Below are 23,975 nucleotides of genomic sequence, written 5' to 3' on the forward strand. Positions count from 1 at the left end.
TGGCTTCCAAGGATCCTCTGATACACAAATTGTCCCACCACTTCTCCTGCAGAGGAGCCTGGGGAGCTGTACTCATCCCGTGCAGTCAAGTAAGCTGCTCAGTTGTTTGGACTCTAGCCAAGAGGCCTTTTTGTCGGTGGTCACTGTAATCTGAACACTAGTAAAATCAGTGGTCAAAGGCAAAAAGGTTAGCATTTTCTGGACCATTTAAAGCTTTGACAGAGGTACTTTGGCAGAAACAGCTGCCTAAAACATTACTGTCTTTGGGTATCCTCTTCATACATCTGCTAATGGCTTCTGCTTCCATAGCTGAGAAAAGTCTGGCAGGGGTTTACTCACTTCAGGCATCAGTGTGACATCTTTAATCAAACCCAACTTAAAGCAGCCCTTAACAGCAAGTTAAATTGCCTGATTTGACCTTGAAACAGACTGGCAAGCACTCAGCCTTCAAGGAGCAGGCAGAAACAAGTACTGGCCTTGAGGAATGCTATCATCTTCATCAACCACAGGCTGTGGTAACCCCCTGCTCCAGCTTCACATCCCTCTAAAACAGTATCAGAAACTTCATCTTAACGTGCCATGGCCTTTTGTTGATGCTTTGCTCTATATACTGCACCAAATCTAATGCAGTTGGCTTTGCAAGAGCTGCATGCCCTACAAGTTCAGTGAAAATAAAGAGCAAGAGAGCATTTGCTGTTCAAGCCCTTAAAATGACACATCATCATCCCTTTTGAAGAATGAGTATGGCCCCAATATTAATTTAGATCACAATTTTAATGTTTAAAAACTAAGAGGTAACAGAGAGATCATAGAACTTGATACATTTTATTTACACATAGAAACTGAAAAACTGTGTTGTTTATTTGGATATGAGCAGCACAAAGTTAACAGGTGATGTTAACAGGAGCAAAATATTACCGATGACTCACTTCAACAATCTATTAGCGATGAGCTTGTATCAAGCATACATCATTCAAACAACATTGTTTATACTGGATCTGTGAGCCTTAGCATATGCTGGGACACTAAAAACAAGTTTCTATAAACAATGTAAAGTTCAAGTCTAGTGGAAAAATACCTTTACAGTTTATATTTTGTTGGCTATAACACTGAAAACAAAACATACACTGATACTAATTTGAAAAGCTCTGTAGAACTGATTGTATATAGGGCTCTTTCCCCTCAAATTTGTGCTCATGATAAAAGCGAATGTTATTTCAAGTTTCATTTTCATCCAAGCCCATAAAGTAAACATGGAAAAAACCCCACAATTATTTTTAGATGCATTTCTTAACCTCCATTTTTCAGCAGTCCTGAAAAAAACATTTCCATGTTTCACAAGGGAGAAAGTCTGTGCAAGGCCTCTGATGGATTCAGTCTCAAGACATACTCCCTCATTTCCCATCACCCTCACCCCTGGACACGCAGCTATCCAGCTGCCTGTTCACAGGGTGGGATGTGCAAGCAGTCCCTGGCCAGGGAGGCTCTTGGCAGCATCTGGTGCCAGTGTTTTGGTCGCATGAGAGCAGCAGGGTCTGAGGCAGAGCAGCCACAAGACTCTGCAGGAAGGGAGGGGGCTGGAAATGGCACCAATTGCTCTGTTTGCTGCCGACCCCTGGCTTGTCATACTTTTTTTTTCTGAACTACAGGAATTCCTGATGGCTGAAAATGGAAATGCAGAAGCTCCACCCTGACTTCTGTTTGTACTAGATTGGTAAGTATATGCCTGGGCACAACACAGCATAGTGCTAAGTCAAATTGCTGGCTGCAGCTTGCCGTGATTTCTTCCATAAAGCCTTTTCAGCACTTTACTACCAACTGACTCCAGCTGAGGAGGTATCTGGGTACCAAAGGGACCCTTTAATAAGGGAGATATTTTACCCAACAGGAAGACTGGCAGACTTGCTGTTGAGAAAACAGGGAGTCATGCACTGAAATTAATCCTAGCAACTTAACTGGACCTTTTATTTATCTTTTTACTTTAAGGATGTAATTATAATTTCAAGTTTAGGATTTAACTTGTGAACTTTAGGGAGAAAGAAAAGGATATACATTTTGCTAAGAAGCTAAAGTATTTGTATTTCTGTTAAAATTATTCTTAATATGCAGAGCCTATCTCAACACTTCTATTCATAGGGGATAAACAACTGCAAAAATATACAGCATCCTATTTATTTACAATATATATGTACATAAAAATGAAATTTCCTACAATACAACACAACTGCATAGATTTGTCTTCAGAAACATAGGTATGTGTACAATTTGTGAAATTCTAGACTTTCCAGCCCTGTACCTTTTATTAATTCATTATCTTTTTTTTTTTTTTTTTCACAGTTTGTTACAGAAATCCTTACATTAGATACAAATAAAACATTCTTTGCTGTACGTTATAGGAAATAAGGATTTTCTGACGCCAAGGGCTCTGGGGATTTGTTTATCAAAGCACCGTGGCGCCAGCTGATAAAGCCATCTCATGGAGCTGCTGATGGAGCTGAGTACATTCTGTGGTGCCTTTCTCCTACAGGCACTGGGGTGGGGCAGTAGGACTGGAGGTGGGACACCACCACATGAAAAGTTTTGTTTTGACCAAGGTGCTCTTTAGCCTTAATGTAAGGTTCAAGCAAAGAAATGTATAAATTTAAAGATAAGCTAGACATACCATTAATTGTTACTGTTTAATACTCAGTACCAGAGAGCTGTGTTGCGCTTATGCATTGTAAGGCAGATGTACAGACAAAACCCACACATCATCCAACCCACACTTCCATGTGTGACCTATTACAGGTGGAGCACAGGCTTTGGGTTCATATGTGGCTGAGAAGAGCAGCCCTCGGAGTGGATGAGCAACCCCATCCCTAACCTCGCAGGATGATACCAGCTGCTGTGCCCTAGGCTTGCACATGTGCCAGGCACCACTTGGTCCATGTCAGCTCTACAAAAGTTCTGTGCTGGTGCACAGTTTTGGCATTGGCCCTCTGACCAAGAGCAAGCATCACCTAGAGAGGTCACTGCCCCGAGATACTGTTCCCAAATAACAATTTACTGTGTTTTACTACCTAGGCATGTTTGCCATTGTACAGAGAAGGGCAGCTGTATTACGGTTGCTTTAAGCCCATAACTATTTTCTTTGCAATGTGCTGTGGACTAGGAGAGGCAGCAAGGCTGTCTTTAGTGTAGGATTAACTCTTACAATCTTATTAGTAATCCCTGCTTCTAATTAGTCCTTCCTTGTCCCTCACCACTTGATTGTTGCTACTACACAAATGAGAATTTCAAAGTTTTTTGTTGCAGTTATTAGGAGCAATTTTGCATCCAGTCTATGACACTTGCAGTGCTCACAATAGTGATAAACTCTCTATGAAAAGAAAGCATGCTATCACCTACTAAGTAGATATGGTATTCTGGATCCTATTAATTTTACAACAGAGAAACTCCTACAGCATTTCACTGTGCTCTTAAAATCCTAACTAAAATGTGGGACTCATACAATCGTGGCTACAGGCTCACTATTCCAAATGAACTGAATAACAGCAGTACATTTTACAGATAACCTCATACAAATATTGTCATCCATCACTGATGTTGACAGTTACAGCAGGGTCTATTGCATTCTGTTAAGAATGTATAAACCTGATGAGAAAACAAAAAGCACGTTATTTCACGTTCATTACCACAGACATCAATAAACACATGATTCCTTTCCATAAATATCTATAAATATGATGCCAGTAAATCAGTCTAAGCAAAATTCCCTCTTTTTTTTTTATTTTTATTTTTTTAAATTTTTTTTCCCAGAGACCCAGAAATACAGTCTGTTTAAAGACTTCATATTTTGGGTATCAATTTTTCAGTATATAAGACATGCTTTGGTGATTCAGTACCTTGGGTAATTTCAGTTCTATGCACACTCAGCTCATCCTCCCTAATTATTCAGTAAAACTCCAGTATACAAATAAACTGGGGAAAAGGAGAAGGCAGAATAGCAAAGAGGAGAGAGAAGAGCAGTGATGGAGATTTAGGAAGATGAACAATCAGTGACCCAACAGCCCTTCAAGTCGAAGGAAGTTGGGTGCCAAAACTCAATGGTTCATATTTCAAACAGCAGACTACAGACTATTTGTGGGGGGGAGGAAGGAGGAGGAAGATGTCACACATGTGACCTTGCTGGAACCCTGTACAGCAGATCAGACCTCTAGCTCATACCTGGATACTTGAAAATCATTCCCAGGATCTTGTCTCTCACAACCCCCCAATGCAGAGAGCTGTGCTGCTCATTAATCAGTAGTAGAAGAAAGATAAAGGGGTTGGAAAGCAGGAGAGCCTGGTAGCATCTTAAGGATAACACTGCACAGCATTCTCAGGTCTGTCTTAAGTTTTTAGGATAAGATCCAGAGAGATTATAAGGCACCTCAAAAACTGAAATGCAACCTCAGCAAGCTGAGTCAGAGAACAGAGTGAGATGCTGGGCTTCTGCTGCAGTAACCAGAGGGTTGGGTGCCTGCAAAAGGAAAACCACAAATTTACATCCAAAGTTGAGAAGATGCCTGGAATGAGGTGGAAAGAGATATGAACAAAGCACAGGCTCTTCTTCCCAGAGCTTGCCTAACATCTTGTAGGTTATGGTATGGACTTCTCTATGAATAAGGGCAGGGATCAGTCCCATAAGGGGACAGCGCAGAGAGAACCAGTGACCTGTATCATCACAGGCAAGGGTCTGAGACCAGCCACAGGAAACTTAGCACAGGGGTCCCAGGTAGCTCAGCGGTTTGCATGTTAAAGGCTGGGCTAGGGGTGCTTGGAAGAAAGAATGATGCACCAGAGACCTTTCTGGGAGAAGGTTTCCAGTTTTGTTCTTGCTGTTGGGCTACTCCAAGTACTTGGGCAGCCTGTGGAATCTACTCTACCTTATTTCTGGATGACAGTGAAGTATAGTCCGAGGCAAGCACCTCACTGCCTATGCTAAGGTACAGATCTGGAAGTCTGGGCTTAGTAGGCTCAGTTTCTGCAGCATGAACAATATGCATCTCAATGCCCAAATTCCTAGGAAGGCCTGTAACTAACCTCTCTGGATGTTATCTTTAGAAACCAACTTTCAGGGTCCTGAGATGTCTTCTGTGATCTCAACTCTCAGTGACTTCAAGCCATTTAGGACAAGGCAATGGCAACTGAGGCAATTCAGTAGTGCACAGAAATCCCAAGATCCCAAATACTTTATCTCTAGCCTTAAAAAGATCAAGTTGCAATGACAGGTTCCTCACAGCTGATGATGGTCTGCTTCCACAGTTACAGAGGGAGTTGTCAGTGAATCAGCTACTGAGAACAAGAGGGTCATTGCATACTGACAGGTATGGCTCAAGCATATCAAGGGCATCACAGACCCTGGGCATGAGCAGGGCTTCCTTTAGTCATCATTTCTTTCAGTGGGAGCCACATTCATATTCTGAGACACTTTTTAGCTCACATGGTGAATGACACAAAGTGAACATGTTTACGCTGTTGGCAGTGCACTAATAGAAGATGTCTGCTCAGGACAGTGAATGATCACCTGCTTAGCTTTTGAGTCTCTACAAGTGGTTCTCTACACCAGCTATAAGGCATTAGGCAAATGCTTATTCTGTGGGCAACTGTTGCAAGTTACAGTGTTTCTGCTAGTAGTAATTGAATATCTTCTAATTGTAATGGAGAACTAATGAAAAATGTAAATGAAATCTTGTAAATATAAAAAGTATTTCTGTTAATTTAAAGAAATGTTGCAGATTTCAATTTCATTAGAAATCTAGTAGTTTGGCAGAGTGAGTCAAATCCTGCTCCCACTGCTGTCAAAGACCCCACTGACTTCAGTGGGAGGAGGGTAAGACACAAGAGAGGAACCAGTCCCTACAAGGTATGGAAAAGGCATGAGGTATGAGTAAATGCGTAGGTTTTGATAAAACTGGAGCTTGGTATTTTTTTTCTGAGAGCAATGGGCATTACTAAACAGTTTAATGATGAAGAGAATGCAGACTTCTTATGGAAATTTCCAAATGTCTGCTTCTCTTCAGACTTATGTACTCATGGTTTGGGGTCAACTTCTGGTCAACCTCCAACTCAAGTGTGCCAGAGGAATGGTGGATCTCCTGCTCCCTGCTCCACATCACAAAAACACACACACAGACACACACAGTCTGTTCCCCAGAGCCATGAATGGGCCAAGCCCTGGGGCTGGTTCATCCCCCAAAACATCAGAGAGAAGCACCGGATTTAGAACCTACGCTTACACAGGGCTCAGCTACGCTCTCGTGGTGCTTTTCATGCCTGTATCCAGAATGCTACACTTAACCCAGTGAGGCAAATGGTGCCTGAAACAGCAACAGAACAAACAAACAAACCAACAAACCAGATGCATACAATTAGAGAGCAGAGTTTTGGCTAAAAGATGGGGGAAAGATGTGAATGGACAACACTCCAGTTGGAATTGATAGCAACAGGCTCTGCTGTCCTAAAGGAGCAGAGCTTGTGGCTGGAAGGATAAGGATAATGGAACAATGCAATTCATGGGTGGAAGAGGGGAAAATAGTTGTGATGAATTTCTATGACCAATAATCTATATAATCTCATGGACAATTAACACAGACTTTTTGCTGATCAGAGAGTGATATGCCTGTTGGAAGAATGGGTCTGTTTTCTGCAAGAAAATACTCCCATGACAGTATTTTCAGTACTGGATAATCATTATTTGGATTTGATTTGAGTAAACTCACAAAAGGTGGAATAGACAACAGAACGGATGGTTGCGATTTTGGTGTGTAGCAGACAGGGGTGTCTTCTTTCAAGAGGGAGGTGAACTTCAGTGGCCTTCAGCACTGCCCCCTGATTGTACCCAGTCATAGATGACCAAGGGAATGCTCACTAGGGAAAACAATACCCCCAGTGCCAAGAAAAGAGAAGCCTGAAACAAATAAAAAAGGAGAAAAGATTAACAAATAAAAAGAAAAGGCAATTAATTCAAGTATGTTAACTTCTCTTAAGGAGATGTACAAGGGGATGTATCGAAGTTATCAGCTAAAATGAGCTAGCAGTTCTGGTAAAGATGAGATCCACAGATAATTAAACAGATTAGCGTCATTAATAATTACTTGCTGAACACCAAACTAATTTTTTTTTCTCCTTTCAATTCACTTCTAAACAGTGATCATCCCTAAAGAGGATTAAGTGAGTCTGTTTTTAGGACTGATAAGCTCTGAGCTTTCCAAAGCCTCACAGAAATCAGTGTATTCTTCCCATTGGATATGTGTCCATCAAAGTTCAGCCCTTTTGTCATGGGATCTGTGGATGCGGCCAAAGTGAAACATGTTTTCTACCTCTTTGCTCAGAGAAGAAAGGTCTGACTGTACAATGCTTCCAGTGCATGCCTAGTTAGACTGGGAATACAGAGGAGTGTTGCATCTTTTCAGCTGCAGCACACTCTGGGGCTCACAGGAAATCTTTCCAAGGTCCATTCCTATCTGCTCATGCATGGCAAATGGCTATCACATCACTTTAGCTGGCTGCTTCATGTGGAACCACCCTAGGTCTGACACAGGTCCATTAAAACCTTGAGGAATACTGCAAATGGAGCTCTTGGCATGCTTTCTGGATCAACACACAGAAGCAGAGAGAGCTTGCTGTTCTGGAAGGCTTGTTGAAGTGGGCTGGAGGGCTTCCTGCACCCTGCTGACTGATGCTGCTGCTTGCCAGCCAAGGAAGTACCTCATCCCACAGAGCAGGGCCTCCCCAAAACACAAGATGCCGTGCATGGCATGGCCCCTCCACCTCCACCAGGGGACTCCCAGGGCAAGCAAAGGAGAAGGGCGAGCACAGCTGCCAGCTGACTGAATCACAGAGGGAATGTAATGTGAAGGAGCTCACACATATATTCAGACTAGGTCTGCTTTGCACCTAGCACATTAAAGAGAATGACAAGATGGAAGTGTTGCATTGATGGGAATGGAATGCATACCCAAATCCTCTGAGTCAACTTTGATCCATCCTGCTGTGTAATTTTTAAATACAACGATGAAGGAAGAATGAAAATCAGCATATTGGCAGAAGTGACCCCTGCAAAATTCAAATGAATGAGTTTTGTTAACTGTCAGCAACAGCTAATTATTACATTGCTGATTAGCAACTGTTTTTTTATTAGTAGTACAAAACCAGGATACTCTACCTACAACTCCAAAGATATCCTTCATGGATGGGATAAAAATGACTAACAGGTTGATGATAACCAAAAGAACAAAAGTAACCAAAACATGACGGCATAAGTCAAATTTTGTTTTTCTGGCCATCTCGAATAATGATGAACGCACCTGTAGGGGGAGAGAGAGAGAAAAAGTTTCTTGTCAAGAATAGTCTATGAGCCAATTCAAGGCTTCCCATGTTTATTTGAACTGGTTCTTCTTGTGACAAGTGCTGCATAGATCTGTCAGAAATTTCGAGTTGCCTGAAGTAATGTCCTTTGAAATACTCCTTAAAATTAATTTGTTATTTCAGAACTGTAAGTACACATGCGTGTGCAGTAGGATATTCCCCTGTTTTTAACGTGCCTTTTTGAATCCTTCTACACTTAAAAAGAAGCTTCACCTCCGAGCCTGCTCCAGTAAAATAATGTAAGAGATGACCCTTGTAGATTCAATTTAAAACAGGTTTAAGACCAAAAGTGATTTATTTATTTACCGCATAGAGATCTTTCCCAGAAGTTACTGGAAGTTTGGCATGAGAAAAGACTAATCCAAGCTCAAGCTCTTTTTGTAGCTGCAACATTGTAGTCTCAGCCACCACTGGACCGTGGTTTGAAGAAATGTGCTGTGTACAGCTGTTGCCAACTTCCAAACCAAGCAGACTTTTTTACTTACAGTGAAAAACAGCACTGGCACGGTGAGTATCACCGCCACAATCACAGCCAAGCGCACAGTCAGGATGAGGATGTCATCTTTGCTCTGGTATTTGTGAAGCAGATCTGACTGCACATTTTCTATGGGAAAGACAGTAAGGTAAGTGTTCTGGCAAAAAGGCAATAGGTCCACAAAAATCATTGCTTAACAACAGCCTTCTTGAAAAACAAGTGATTTATCTGTAAACAAAAGAGTGTGGAATGAAACATCCTTGAGTTAAAACAGCACTTTGAACAAAATCCCAATGATCCCATTACTCCAGATTAATCCTTTGGAGGCCTGATTTAGGAATGCATCTTAATTCATGACAGCACATGCCTAAGTCTAAGGTAATTTTCACTGTAGAAAAGACAACAGTGAGACATACACGAAAGCTTGCTTACATATATACATATATACAAAAATAGGTAAAGTGAAATAATCTATTTTTAATTGGTTCTGTGGACTTTTTTTTAAGTTTCAAATTATATTAAAATAAACACATGCACTGCAATGGCTGAACTTAATATAAACTGCAAGGTCTTGGGCTAAATTGGTCTAAACAGCAAATAAACTTCCAGCAAAAAGCAGTGCCCCTGTTCTCAACTGAGAACAAAGCCTATCTTGGGTTAGCTCTCAACAGGACGCTCTGACATTTGCACTCAAATCCTTCAGCAGCTCCTCTGAGGGCTGCCAGCAGAGCTTGCAGCTCAGCTCCACGCTGGCCAGCAGCCCCAGCAGCCAAGACAAATCACAGGGGGTGCTTAACAGGGAGGTGCTGGCAACATTTTAATACAACCTCCTGCAAAACGTTTCCTTGAAGCTGTGATAAATAGCGCAGAGCAGGTCTGCATGTACTAACCAGCAGGAAAACCAAGTTGCTGAGGGACCTATGTGTTTGCTTTGTAATTTTTAAATATCCAGGAGCAATAACCTAAAGGGGTGGCTGTTAAGCATGCCACCAAACATGCTTGCTGACCCCTTTTTAGGTCCATGTTTTGTTTCTGCCTGCTAATCTTAGAAAGCTGGTGGTAAAACGTAACAGCTGTTAAAGGGAACTCAGTGACCACATCTAATTTACCATCTCTGGCACTTGGTAAAACCTCACGTACTCCTGGAGGCAGAGGGATCTGTCCTGTGGCAAAATGCCTACATTCCCCCCAGGGCACCCTTCTGGGTAGAGACCACAGGTCAACACCACCTATGCAGTGCCTGAATCCCCACCAGGAGAAAGAAAACGCTCTCCCACCTCCCTGCAGATCAGGAGTGGGGTTTTCAAGCCGGGCACATGCACAGCTTTCTGCAACACAGAGCTTACTCTGCTCCTGCAAGCACAGACTGCAACTTCTGTACCGCTCACGGGCTGCAGCCAGGTAGGAAGTGAAGGGCAAGGCTTACAGTTGAAGGTCTGTTTTCCTTTCAGCTAGATACACCACAGAGCCCAACCACACTGTGACCTTTTAGGGGAAGAAAAACACCTCTTTTCTGTAATTCTGCAATGTAAATATAGTCATCACTGCAACACTTTTGAGAACACAGCAAACAGACAAGTACTATTGGTGTAAAGAAAAAATGGTCACAATAAAAATACTGTTCTTACCCAGGTAAGGGTAGAGAAGGGGTTATAACACTGTAAGTGAACATATGAAATGTAAGGTCTTTTCAGTCTCAAGGGGCAGAAGGAAGGAATTTTATGGAGGAATTCTATATTCCCTCCATGTCTTTTTTGCAGCCTGTCACTGCACTGACACTGGAGAAGCCCCAGCAGAGCTCACCACAGCTTCCACCTGTGAGCTCTCAGTGCTGGAGAGCAGGGATGCCTAATGTGGGGAGAGGCACACAAGACACCCCAGGGATTCCTCCACCATTCCCCCTCAGGAGGGCCAGAAGGACGCAGCCCCTACCTCCTCCATGGACTCCAGACCCTCGTCCTTGAGGGATGTGGGAGATTCCCAGAGAGGAGCGCCACAGATCTGCCTCCTCAGATCCCTGGGGAAATCACATCAGAATCTCCTCCCTGCCAAAGTGAAGGGGTCCATGCTGATTTACACCCACTTGCTCCCTGGGGCTGCTAATTTGATGCATCTCTACGAAAATGTGTTAGATGGGAGCAGCTGGATGAAAGCGGCTGATGCTGTTGTCACTTGCAGCCTATTTGTGGGTTTATTGGGAAAATTAGAAAAGATGACCTCAAGTTACTTCAACACATACTCAAGGCCTCAGAATGAGAGTCTGAGAAACCAAATATGAGATAGGTACACCTTTGAAAAAAAAAAGCCACATTTCATATTTTTTTCTCTTGCAATTGGTGGCTCACAAGGGACAGTATCATGAATGAGGAGGTTGTAACAAAAATGCCACTTGGAATAGGGTGGTGAAGACTGATGGGTGACTCTCAGGCAAAAGGCAAACATCAGCTTTGTCACCTGTCTTGTAACCTCTTAACAGTCCATGGAAAAAGACACTACTTTTCAACATTCTCATGACATCAGAACATGAGAATTCCATGGGCAACATTCCTGCAAGTTCCTGGGCAACATTTCATAATTTATCCTACTTTACTTAACAATTGTGCCTACAGGGCATACATATTGTATCCTTTAGCAGTACAAAATAATTTGTTTGTTAAGTGAATTGATATGCAAGGAAAAAGAGAGGGTGGGAGTCTCAAACACTGAGATAATCATCCTTGGTGGCTGAGCTGGGACAACACTCAAAGCTTCCCTGCCTTCACTGACTGTTTAACCAAGACCTAAAGAGGTCAGCTCTAAGGACACAGGGAAAACATTTGGTCTGTTGCCTCTGTGATGGAAATGTCACTAAGAAAGTGAAAAAGCTGTGATGGCCGATTTCCTAGGACCTGCTTTCAAATCTATCTCAATTTTTGCAAATATGCATGCTTCAGCCATTACCAATGCACACATCATTCAGGTGAGGACCTTGGAACAAAATCTTAGTGGGGCCCAGCTAATCCCCAGTTCTGTAAAACAAATCTTTCCCTCATATTTTGAAAATGCCTTTTGCAAATAATACTTTCACCTGTTCTTTTCATCCACAGGAGAAAAAGAGGAAAGGCTTTATACCTTCAACATGAGCAATATAAGGAAAATTATTTGGAAAAGTATTTTAATATAAGTGGATGGGACTTTCCTTTCCAGCTGGGATACACTATTGATTTTACACGTATCCCCTTTCTACTCTGATCAGTAAAGAACTGCATACTTACCGTAGAAAGTCAAATAGCCAAATATGGCAGTCATAAAGTACATCAGAAACATGGCAAAAAATGAGATATTTGAAACCAGCTGCATTTTTTTCTGTGAACGGCTGGAGAAAGAACAAGAAAAGAACACATAAGAATGGTTGGGCTGGATTTTTCCATAGCTGTTTCAAAATGTATTAGGTGTTTGCATAAGCATAGTAATTCTGGGGAGACTCATGAATGCATTTTCATTTAAAACAGAAATTCACTGACAGCTGCACAAGGAAGAAAAGGACTGGGGAAAAGGACCCTGCTTGGGGCTTAAGTGAAAAAATAGTGGGTGTGACCTGTGGGTCTGCTCCATGTCTGTACCTGCTTAAACAGTGAAGCCGTGTGGAGAGGGGATGACCCTGAAAACACTTCGGTAATTAAATTAAAATGTGAAAATGAAGGAAGGATAAAATTATACAGAGAGAAAAAAAAACCCAAAAATGTTCTGAATGACTGCAGAGAAATTTTTGTGTGCCCATGGGTAGAAAATACTGCACTAAGGCTGTGGAACACACACCTCTCCTATGCCAAATATCAACCAGCAGAACTTGGCTCTCCCCAGGCTGCTGTGTACTTCCAGGGAAAACTCCCAGGTATTGCATTATCCTCCACCTCCCTCACCCCTGCCCCAGGGGCACAGCAAAATCTGGGAGGCCAGATTTCCTAGCTGACAGCCATGCTTGTTGGGTGTTACTAAAGCACACCTCCGAGTGGCACAAATGATTCAGAGCACCTCTGTGCTAACATTTTCCATGTAAAATGGTTCCAAACAATAAACTGGAAAAAAAAAAAAAAAAAAAAAAAAAAAAAAAAGGCTTACTCTTTAAGTTCGCTGTAAATCGGGAGGACTGATGGGTGGCACACAAACGCAAAAGCAATGGTGGGCAAAGCGTACACGGTCTGTTCAGAGAGAATTTCAGAAAATGAGTTAAGAAGAAATATTTCCCCCAGTGGTGTGAAGAAATGTTCCATGTTCAACTACCTCAGCTCCCAGCTCGCTGGACTCTTCAACTGAACATTGAGAGCCTTTCTGAGAAGGCAGAAGACCTGTCAATTAGCATGTATTTAATGAAATGTTGAAAACAGCGCGCTTTCAACAGGAGGACAAAGTCTTTGTGTTGGTGGCATGAGTGCAGCACTGACTGTGCTCGCAGAGCACACGCTGCTGCTGGCTTTGCCCCCTGAGATGGGCTTGCTTGCCCAGCTACTGCCCCCGTTACTAGCACAGTGTCACGCGTGAAAGGGACGCATGGTGGGTCACCGCTACGCTACCCTGCCTTGCCATGGAGAGGGGTGCGCACCCATGGTGCTAAGGCTGAAGTCCTGAAGAGGAAGCCCGTATCCAGACTGTAAGAAAAGAGAACAGGAATGCAGAACTTACAAATAAATGGATATTACAAGGTACCAGACTGAATCCCTTAATTTCCCAGGCCAACAGAAGGACTAGGAGGGCTGTGGATGGAGCATGCTTCTTCTTGGGTAAAAGACCATTATGACACCAGAAAGTGGAAGAGGCCTCCAAGTGGGACCTCAGCCCCTTCTCCACTAAGAACTTGAGTGGGTTTCAGTCCTCAGCCAAACTTCAAAAATGGTATCAGTGCCCATGCACTTCTATTCTCCTGAGAGAACAGGTATGAGCAGAGGTCACAGGAAATTATATATAGGTCCTCCTCAAAGGACATGAGTCCATTCTACATACAGCTCTTTCCTGCCCTCTGAGATCTGCTTGTGCTGGTCACAGGCATCACCTTCCCATACAAGACATCCTACGGTGTACCCCAGGCCTGACAGATTCACTAAATGCGCTGGTTGCTCTCCAGAGGTCCCTCCTTGCCAGGTCTTTGCCACCTCTCCCTCACTCACAGCACAGTACTATTGTGGTGTCTCCATCTGTAGGGATATTCAGAAGCTGCCTGGACACGGGGCTGGGTGACACTGCCTCAGCACAGGAGTTCAACTAGGTGACCTCCAGGTCTCTGCCAGCCTCGGATATCCCTCTGTTCTGTGAAACTGTACTGTCTCTCCTCTCACACACCGAAGTTGCTAAAGTGACTGGCAAATTGTTGGCCCTGAGCTCTGAAGTTCAGCTCCGGTGTGCCTAATTCAGATGGACCAATCTGTCCACGAGGTGCCTCCATTGGCTCTGAGGCAAATGCTGATTCTGCATAAGACTACTACTCTTCAATGCTTTCTGAAATATACCTACACCTAAGCTGCCATGGCACAACAAGTTAACTAATCCTTGGTCCATCATGCTGGATCTGGGGTGATGGTTACCCCCAACCAAAGAAAAGTGCTTTGCTTGGCTTCTTCAACTGAAGCTGGTGGGTTAAATTTAAAAAAAAACAAAACTTTTTGCACACCTCTGCTATAAATGTACATTCCCTATGAATGTGACTAAGGCCCTAAGGACCACGCACTGATGGATAAAGTGCTGTTTCACTGGGAGCACTGCCTCCCAGCACAGCTGACAGGAGCCATTCTCCTGCTTCCACGGTTACAGACAGCTGCCCTCTCACATTCTCTTAGACCAACTTTTCTGCAGCTGTGTGGTGAAGGAGGGAACCATCCAGCTGGAAGGCAACCAAATTTTTGCTGGATTATCTTTCAACCATATCCTTTTCACAATCCATTTCACCGCATGGCTACAGAAACATGTACCCTGTTACAGAGAAGTGATTTGTGCGCAGAAGGACAGAGATTATGGGCTTTGGATGCAGGTGTGGCCTACTCAGCCTCTACTGAGCAACAGCCTAAAGGCTACAGCATGGATAGTAAGCAGCAGTGGAAAGGAAAGATCTAAAGAAAGCAGTTATTGTCCAGTGGTAGCTTGGGCTCATATCCTTAACACCTCTACTACCAGGGCAGGACAAGACTGCAAGGAGGCACAGTCACCATGGCATCTCTGTAAGACTGGGCAAGGAGATCTGTTGTGCATTTACCACTGGATCACAAGGGGAACCATGAAGAATCAGGCTCTTTGTGGTGCTGATCAGAATAAGAACATGGGGTTTAGGTGCATATATTATGTGAATTAAAAGTAAGTATTATAAAAAGAAACATACCTTGGAATTAAAGATAACATACTTTGGCTTACACGTATGTTCTGAGCTATTTGATAGGATAGATGATGTTGCATTTAGCCCTTGTCCATCACAGGGAATTTGAAACTTCTTGTAAATAACCTAGAATAAGAGCAGAAGATAGCTAATTGCTAAAATAATAATAATAAGACAATTTAAATTAAAATATCAGTGGAATTGTGGGCATCCTGGCCTGTATCAGCTAGTGTGGCCAGCAGGACTAGGTAAGTGATCCTTTCCCAGTATGCAGCACTGGTGAGGCTTTCCCTTGAGTGCTGTGTCCAGTTCTGGGCTCCTCGCTACAAGAAGGATACTGAGGTGCTGGAGTGAGCCCAGAGAAGGGCAACAGAGATGGTGAAGGGTCCAGAGTGGGTCATAAAAGAAGCTGCTGAGGAAGCTGGGGATGTTTAGCCTGGAGGGCTGAGCAGGGACCTTATCACTCTTGGCTGTAGCCAGGTGGAGGTCAGCCTCTTCTTCCACGTAACAAGGGACAGGACGAGAGGAAATGACCTTAAGTTGCACCAGGGGGCATTCAAACTGGACATTAGGAATTTTTTTTTCATGGAAATGGTTGTAAAGCATTGGAAAGACGAGGGAATTGATGGAGTCACTATCCCTATAAGTGTTCAAAAAACACACAAGTGGATGTTTCACTTGAGGACATAGTTTAATGGTGAACAAGGTGCTGGGTTGGTAGCTGATGGTCTTAATGGTCTTTTTCCAGCCTTAACAATTCTATGATGCTAAGTGACTCATCCAACAAAGAAGGCGAGGTGAACTTACCACTACCAGGAAAAATACCATGCAACTTAATGAAAATCCACTGGTATAGCCAAGGTATCCTGAAAGAAATTAAGAGGAAGTCTCATACAGAGTAATTTTATTAGTCTTATCTTGGTTTTTACTGCTTTTTGCTTCTTCATAAGAAGTTCAAGTGTATTACACATTTAATATGTGTAATTGTGAATTTCTGGGCAGGACAAAAGCATGTCCTGCTGGTTTGGGAGTCTCCCAAAGTCTTTCAAGTCTTTCGGGCAAGCCTAAGCCTTGCTCTGATCTGTTGTGACATACTCAGGGTCACCTTTACATCGGTTTAACTAACTTTACTTTTAAAAGAGGCTGTGATAACTGAGAAAAACATGAAAGTGTGCAATTGCAGTGTGAATGTGACCCAGGTTCCCTGAGTCATGTCAGCCGAGTTTGGGTTTTTGTCTCAAAAGGAAGATCCCAAATGGACTTTGGTGCCAAATGTTGTAACCAGCATGGTTTTAAAAAAATACACTGCGTACCTACTGCATCTCAGTGGATTCAAACACATCTGAAAATGCAAATCTCTGTACATATCTTACTTCAAAGTCCAATACTTCCAATTAACCTCATAAAAATGTTGATGCTGATAGAAAAGTAACATTTTTTGTAATTTCACCATTTGTGAAGTTGCTTTTATGGGCCACACATAAAATTGAATTATCTTATGAAATGAAGACCCTCTTAACTATAATTTTAAAAATCATTTTTCACAATTGTATGGATAAAACTGGTTTATACTGAGCTCAATCATTGTGATAATTTAGGCCTACTTGTTTCAAAATGCTCAGAACAAAGACAATTTCTGGATCAGGGAGATGGCTTAGATAACAATGACAGCATATTTTTATTATTATAATTGAATTGCCAGTTTGGCCATCAGTGGCACAATGTCTAGGTTCCTTTTTTTTGATACTCATGATGGCATTTTCATCTTACCTAAGTTCTTCAAGAGACATAAAGGGAGGATTATACAAAACGTCACTGTGACAACAAGAATTCGCCCATCCACATACCACTCCCTGTATAAAACATTCCAAAAAAACATACCATGAGCACATCTTAAACATTTTCTGGTTATCCTCACTCAGTCATCCTCTTTGATTGCTATACTTACAGAACTATCTTTGGTCTCCTTACCCTACAAGCTCCTACAAAAGGAGAGAAGGGACCACATCTTGGCTTTGTAGACTCATTAAGTACGCATGGCACTGCTCTGACTCAGGGCAGACTTCTAGAGTAACTGAAGTATTACCCTGCCATGGAGATCAGTGTGTGGGTCTGAGAGGCAGAACCACCTCTGTAACCTGCTATAAGCCACCCTGCCAGGATGAGGAAAGATCACACAAAGGGCCATAGAGCACAGTGGGGCTGGGGGGCCACCATGAGTCATTTGCCAAACCACCCAGGCACGTGACCAGAGCAGCAAACCAGGCTCCAGCAGGCTGGCACGAACTAACTAGCCCAAGTCTGCATCTCCTCTAACAAAGTGCTTTGCACTCTACTGTAAATAAAGAAAAAGGAGAAGGGGCAGTGTTAGTGATGCTCTGTATGACCAATTTCCATTGCTTGGTCCAGTATAGTAGGAAAGCCTGAAGAATGGAATCTCTACCACCTTCTCCTACACTGCAGCACACCATATATTCCAGTGCAAGGGGTTTTTATAAGTATACAGAAATGCTACCCCTCTACTAAAGTAGCTGTCAAATGCCAAGTAGTGATAAGGGCTAGAAATCTTAGTATTATATTCTGCAATTGTCATATGCTAGTATCAAAGAATTTCACTCTGTGGACATTTGTTTCAGGGGCAAAATCATGTAAGAGGCTGAGAACCCAGCGAAACACACAGTATCTTTAACTTGCATTGTTCCCATTATTTCAAGTGTTGCCTAACACTGTAAAATATTTGATTCTATGACAAGAGTCTTGTATATAACAAAATTCTTCATGAAAAGCTGGTGTGCAAAAAGGGCAACAAAAGCTTTCATTTTCTATCCATCTTCTCCTTCCCAAATTTGTCTTGTGTTTTATTAACCTCCTGAGATATCCCTGTGAAAATCTACTTTGACAAACCTAAAGGGTATCCAATATTTCAGACCTTTTGTAAAGATATGTTTAAACTTTACTATACAATGTTAAATTCTACAGTCTAAGTACCAGAATTAATTCAACTTACGAAAAAGTTTCTTCTTTTCCCATTAGAAACTTTATGGCAGAAGGCAGCTCATTTTTGACTATGAAGAGATAGCTCAACATTGCTGGAGGAAGAAGAAAATAATTTTAGAAAACAGGCATAATATTTTGTGGAACAAGTGCTGAGAAGCATCCTTAACCTTTCCTACATCTGTATCTGATGACAGAAGACCCCAAACTATGACTGATTGTAAATTACTGATCAGTAATGCAGTATTTTTAAAGGGCTGCATGCAAAATGATAAGCTCAACTATACTGAGGAGCATGAAGATCCCTGGATATCATGGAGAGGAGGAACCTGATTCATGTGTAGCTGTAAGATTATTGAGATATTCCTGGGCTTTGTTTTTCAATATTTCTTATTGCCTTTACCTCCAACATTCTGAAGAGATGTAGATCCAAAGACAATCATTTTCCCTGGGGTACCAAAGATCTGCTCACCAAGCTTTTCATACACCATGCAGCCTGCATGAGAAGAGGAGAAAGGTGACAAACTCACACTACTGTTGAGTCGAAGCACTTATATTTCCTTTTCAGCCAAGCACCTATTTATGCAGCCAAACCTGCCCTTTGCAAGTAGGAAGCTCTCTTGTAATTTCTAGGGCTGAAAATGATGTAGGAAGGTTTTCTTGACTTCTATAAATGTTACTGTTGACTACCAGTCACTTCTGAAATGGAAGCTCTTAATGAGATTAATACACCCCTTTAATGAGTCTGTCTATACCCCAAGTGACATGTTAAGTTCTGGTATCCTCATCCCAGTATATTAAGTTTTGCACCTGCAATGAGAGAAATGTAGAAAGGCTCCTCTCCAGAAAAAAAAGGGCACAGCAGGATCCACAAGTCAGCCCTGGCAGCCCAGACACACGCTACTGCCATTCTGCAGTTCTGCTTGCCTTGACTGAATGATCAAATGAGGACAACCACTGGTTCAGAGCATCATTTATGGCTTCTAATGACGAAGCCTTAACCTGTGAATTCTCAGTGTCGTATGTTTTTTGGCAAAGCAGGCAAAGGTGTAAACTATAACTAAAATTTCATTTCAAATATCTTTCAAGCTTGTGAAATTCCTCTATTAATTGGTTTGTGTTTATGTTAAATGTTTTTGGTTTTTTTTACTTGGCGGTGATGTAGGCTGATAAAAAAGATTTGGCATTGTGAAAATGGTGAGATCCATAGGAACAGAAAGAGAAATATTTCAGATGCTATACTAGACAGATGATTTTTAAAATGTATCCCATTAACTGGTTTTCTCTATATTACCTTACAGCTGACATTTCTGCTTTGGAATTTGTGTAAAAAGTAAGTTTGAGCTTAAACGTACCAGCAACATAGAAATTAGGACTTAGATTTTGGGAAGTAATGGGGCACAAATGTATCCGTATTAAGGCACCTGTAGCTAGTTTAAATAGGCAGTTACTGACATTATACATGCTGTAACAGTGATCATGTGTGTCCAAATGGCATATTTAAATATTACAGTATTTTTGTGCACAGATTATTTTTAAAATATGGATTTAGACATTGTTAACAAGGAAAGAGGCTTCTTGAACTGTAGGCAACTTCTAATTTCTGAGTTTAGATAGTGCATCTGTGTTACAGTTACACTTCTCTCTGTGAAGGAACTGTTCCCTTTTATTTTATTCAAAGAAAACTCCACCACAAAGATTATCAGGAGCTTCACACTAACCACTGTATTTCCAGTGTATACAAATTGTATTTCCAGGTAAGCTTCACCATAGGCAAAGATTCATTATATTTCATTTGCAATTTGTTTTGTAATGCAAGTAAACTTTATGAGCTGTTCCCTCTTGGCTCACTGAAGATATCATTTCTGGGCAGCAGCATTCATTCTTTGTCATAAGTTTTTCTCTTTACAGTGATGTAGTTCTCCATTGCCATGCCATAAATTCTTTAAATTCTTGTTAATTCTAAGCTTCTGACCCAAAGTGTATCAGGCCTTCCTATTGTGTCAGCAAAGTGATAGAAACTTGCACAAAGCACCTGGCCTCATCTGAACAGTTGTCACCTCTTGATTTTTACATTCTACTGAATAGGAGAACATAATAAATTACCTGTTTCCTTTGAACACACCAACAGGAGATGTATTGAATAAATAGAAAGCAGTGTGACTGAAACCAAAAGCAGCCTAAAAAAAGAATGGAAAATAAAGTTTACCATACGAGATGAGGTCTGACATTGCAATATTTAATTCAGGTCATGTTTATATTGACTCTGAGAGAATTTTTTATTCTTCTGACAATGCAAAATGGCCTAAAATACATGTAATTCACATCCTGCTTGCAGTTCCATCATGGAGGTAGAAAACTCTGTGTGTAGAGGGATACAACCAGATAAAACTTAGCAGAGCTGCAGAGCACAGCCTCTTAATGAGTTACACCTCCCCATATTGAAAAAAGCAAGAATAAAGATGTTTTATCAGATAGGAATGAAGATTTATCAGAGCACAGACAAGCCAGATATGTCACTCAAAATCCATTCTAAGGGTTTTTTTCTTCTGGAAGCAGAGTGAAAATTTAAAGGAGAGTCCTGTATTTAAGGACTTCCATAGAGAATGGAAGCCTCTATTCCCAGGACATGTTTCATATGCTACCAAAGCCCAAATGGCTTTTTATATGCCTCACAGTTCCCAAGGAGGAGGATGTGGGGGAGTTAAGGCTTGACTGTCTTCCCTTGGGAATAAAGGCTGCAGCCAAAGGCTTGCATTTTGTCCAGGTAGGATTTGTGTTCCATCACTGATGTCAGTCCTGGTCTGACATGATCCATAATTTAACTTCACACAGAAGAACTGCAGAAAGTAATGACCTTGTAGGGAACTTGCAATGTGTAGTGTATTGTAATGTGTAGGGAACTTGCTGGCACAAAGGATAATTAGTCAGTGCCGGGGGCCAAGTGCATAAAAACACATTTTCTCATTGCTCAATGTCTTTAATCCAAGCACCATGTGTGCCTTCCTCTCCAACACTCTGACATACAAAGACCTGATGATGTTTTCATGATGTGTGCGAAGAGCATTCAGACAATCTGCTGGCAATTCCTCCCTTTATTATGACAGCTACCCTCCGGACACCAAGAAAAACAAGGCTAAAATTCAAGAGAAAACAAACTGCTGCCATAGATGGATTTTCATAGGAATGCATAGAAAGAACAGAATGAGAAGCCTCCTCCCCCCACCTTTTTATTAGTTTAGACTGGAAATACTTTAATGTCAAATAATGACTGACTAGTTTCTTGGGGCCAGAGGAGGAGGAAGAAACATAAAGAGGTGACAGGAGGAGCTGTCCTTTCGCCAGCAAAGAATGACAGTTGACAACAACACACTCTTTGTACAGCCCTAAGGGTGTTTCTCCTTGAGAAGGTGGAGAAGGGAAGGAAGGCTGCACTGGCTTAGGTCATTCTGGTCCATTTTTTATGGATTTGCTAAGCCCTGCTCCTACCCATGTTCCCTGCCGAGCCGTTCCGCCCCTGTCTGCCTACAGACACGGCGCTCAGCCCCAGTGCTCAGCTGCTGGGGCTGACTCACTCCCAGCCCCAAATGGCTACAACTCTGCATGCCAGCATCCAGTCTGTCTTAATATTAAAAGCTTCTGTTTTACAGGCACTGAGCTCATGGAGCCTTTGCAGTGGTAAAAATAACACTCCCAAGCAGCCAGGTATTTATCTGATCTGTTGTCCTTAGCTCCCCATAGAGTTCCTACAGACACTTGGCATTTTCATTAGCACTGTATGAAAAACTTGTTTGTGCTAGGACTGTGGTATGGACAAGAGTATTCGTGCCAGAACCACCCCTTGGAAAGGAATGAAAATGTCCATGCCACTCGCTCTGCACAAATTCAAAACAGAGGCAGGGGAGCTTGCACTGCAGTCCCAAAAGCACTCCCCTACTTTTTATTATGTCTGCTTTCAAAGAAGTGCTGGTAGCTACGGTAGCCAACAGCAGATGCAAAAGTTACCTTCTACCAAAAGAATAAACAGTTCAGGCCAGGGGACTGATACAGTGTTGGGAAGAACAAAGTGCTTCTGTGATGCCAGTGCTGTCTTCTCCCAGATACCACATTTACCAGAAAAACTGAAACCTGTGCTGTCCCTCCCCTCTGTGAAGTCCCAGGCTTTGGGGCCAGAAGACCTTTGAGGCTTATGCAGTGACAAGATTATCTCACTGAGCAGTTCTGAACCCTCAAAAGGTGCAGAGGATGGAAGAGCGCAGGGTTTGCTTTCGTACAGCTTCCCTGTGGGCTGGTCTGCCAGCCTGCCCTAAAACACTGCAGGAATTATACTGAGGCTTCCTGACCCCTTCCAGACACACCCAGCAAAAGTGGCTGCAGTGTGGAACTTCATCTCTAGTCTCATACTATTCCCAATCTAATAAGGCCCTCTGCCTCAGCAAGGCTTTTCAGATTACATGCAGTGCTGGGTTAAATGCAGGTTGAAAACACCTTGTGCTTGGCCAGCTCCTATTTCTCTGCAACAGGATCCATCACTTTGGTCCCTGGTCTCCAGGATGAAACCACAAGCAGCAACAACTGCTCCTGCTGTCCCCAGGTAATCCAGCTCATCTCTAACCTCCCAAACTTTTTGTGTTACCCTTCTACAGCAAAGTTTTCTCTCCTTTTGCACACTGGAAATTATGCTCTCTTTTGGTCTAGGCTGTAGTTATCAGTAACACTGGGATTAAGTTCCTCTGAGTTCCTACTCTCAGTAATTTTGCCTAGAAAGTATATTGCTTTGTTATGGCACTGTTAAGCAAATAAGCTGTGTCATTGCTGTGTTTATTTTGCACATCTTATGCTTAGGATATCAGATCTGAATTGACCCAGACTGCCAGCTCATGGCAGTGCACACTTCACACTGCAGGAGCCCAAAAGTTGTGGGAGTGGAAATCAGGCTGGGTCTGCTTTGTAAGTGCTGAAAATGCTCCCTTAATTTTTCTGCATCTGCAGAATTTTCAGGGATGGTGCATGCCAACACTGGATAAAGCAACTAGAATCTTTCCAAAATTGTGCTACTCAAAAGCAGTAAATTTAAGATCTTTCTCATGTGCAAAGAGTAGTGAAAGTATTGTTAGGACTCTGATCACCTGCAAAGCAAAATTATCTTGTGACAGTGACAGCAGAACTATACATTTATGGGAAAAATTAACTGAATTAATTTGCATTAATTTAAAATTAACTGAAATAATTTGAGTGTAAGAAAAAGTCTATCACTAATGGACTAGGTTTAATGCTGAGATTATGGCATGAGAGCAGAACACTTAAAGCAGTTCAACTTTCAAGCATTAACTACCGACACCACGTTAGGATTCTGCATCTCCAGGCTACAAAAAGGAAAGCTCTAGTAGCCTGCTCAGTTAGGTCCTGCTAACTTACTTCCTCTGATCTCAGCTGGCTGCTCAGTCTCAAGGCCAACAGATCTAAAGGCATTATAAAGCTAACAAAAACTATTATCCACTTTTAAATACACACAGTTGATTCTACAGCAAACAATGCTGTTATTTTCTGTGTGAGATCTCCACATTCATGTTTGGCAGTTTTTTGTACAATGTGTACAAATCTACAGATCTAGTACAGTCACTACTCTGGTTGAGCTCAGTCACCAACACACCTTGCTAGAAGTTTCCCAGGTGTTCACATCACCTGTCTGATCTACGTCACTTAAACTGCATTTGTACATCCTTTAGAACAAACACATGTCACTTAACTCTCACAAAAAGTGCTGAAAGAGTG

General features: G+C 42.1%; 1 protein-coding gene across 3 annotated transcripts in view; it reads right to left on the reverse strand.

The window, feature by feature from the left end:
- Positions 1 to 755: 755 nt before the first annotated feature.
- SLC38A1 (solute carrier family 38 member 1) overlaps positions 756 to 23,975 on the reverse strand; it is a 42,034-nt gene continuing 18,814 nt past the window's right edge. For 2 of the 3 annotated variants that reach the window (XM_015628357.3, XM_033514308.1), the window contains exons 5-16: positions 20,307 to 20,380; positions 18,604 to 18,696; positions 18,214 to 18,295; positions 16,977 to 17,059; positions 16,014 to 16,072; positions 15,213 to 15,332; positions 12,968 to 13,047; positions 12,121 to 12,221; positions 8,877 to 8,995; positions 8,189 to 8,330; positions 7,982 to 8,079; positions 756 to 6,931 (exon numbers count right to left, since the gene is read on the reverse strand). In XM_015628357.3, the coding sequence (XP_015483843.1) occupies positions 6,830 to 6,931; positions 7,982 to 8,079; positions 8,189 to 8,330; positions 8,877 to 8,995; positions 12,121 to 12,221; positions 12,968 to 13,047; positions 15,213 to 15,332; positions 16,014 to 16,072; positions 16,977 to 17,059; positions 18,214 to 18,295; positions 18,604 to 18,696; positions 20,307 to 20,380 (1,153 nt within the window). In that variant the 3' untranslated portion in view covers positions 756 to 6,829. The remainder of the gene's footprint in view (positions 6,932 to 7,981; positions 8,080 to 8,188; positions 8,331 to 8,876; positions 8,996 to 12,120; positions 12,222 to 12,967; positions 13,048 to 15,212; positions 15,333 to 16,013; positions 16,073 to 16,976; positions 17,060 to 18,213; positions 18,296 to 18,603; positions 18,697 to 20,306; positions 20,381 to 23,975) is intronic. The other variant, XR_001521714.3, reaches the window with a different exon arrangement.

This window comes from Parus major, chromosome 1A, assembly GCF_001522545.3.
Source record: "Parus major isolate Abel chromosome 1A, Parus_major1.1, whole genome shotgun sequence".
Lineage (NCBI taxonomy): Eukaryota > Metazoa > Chordata > Aves > Passeriformes > Paridae > Parus > Parus major.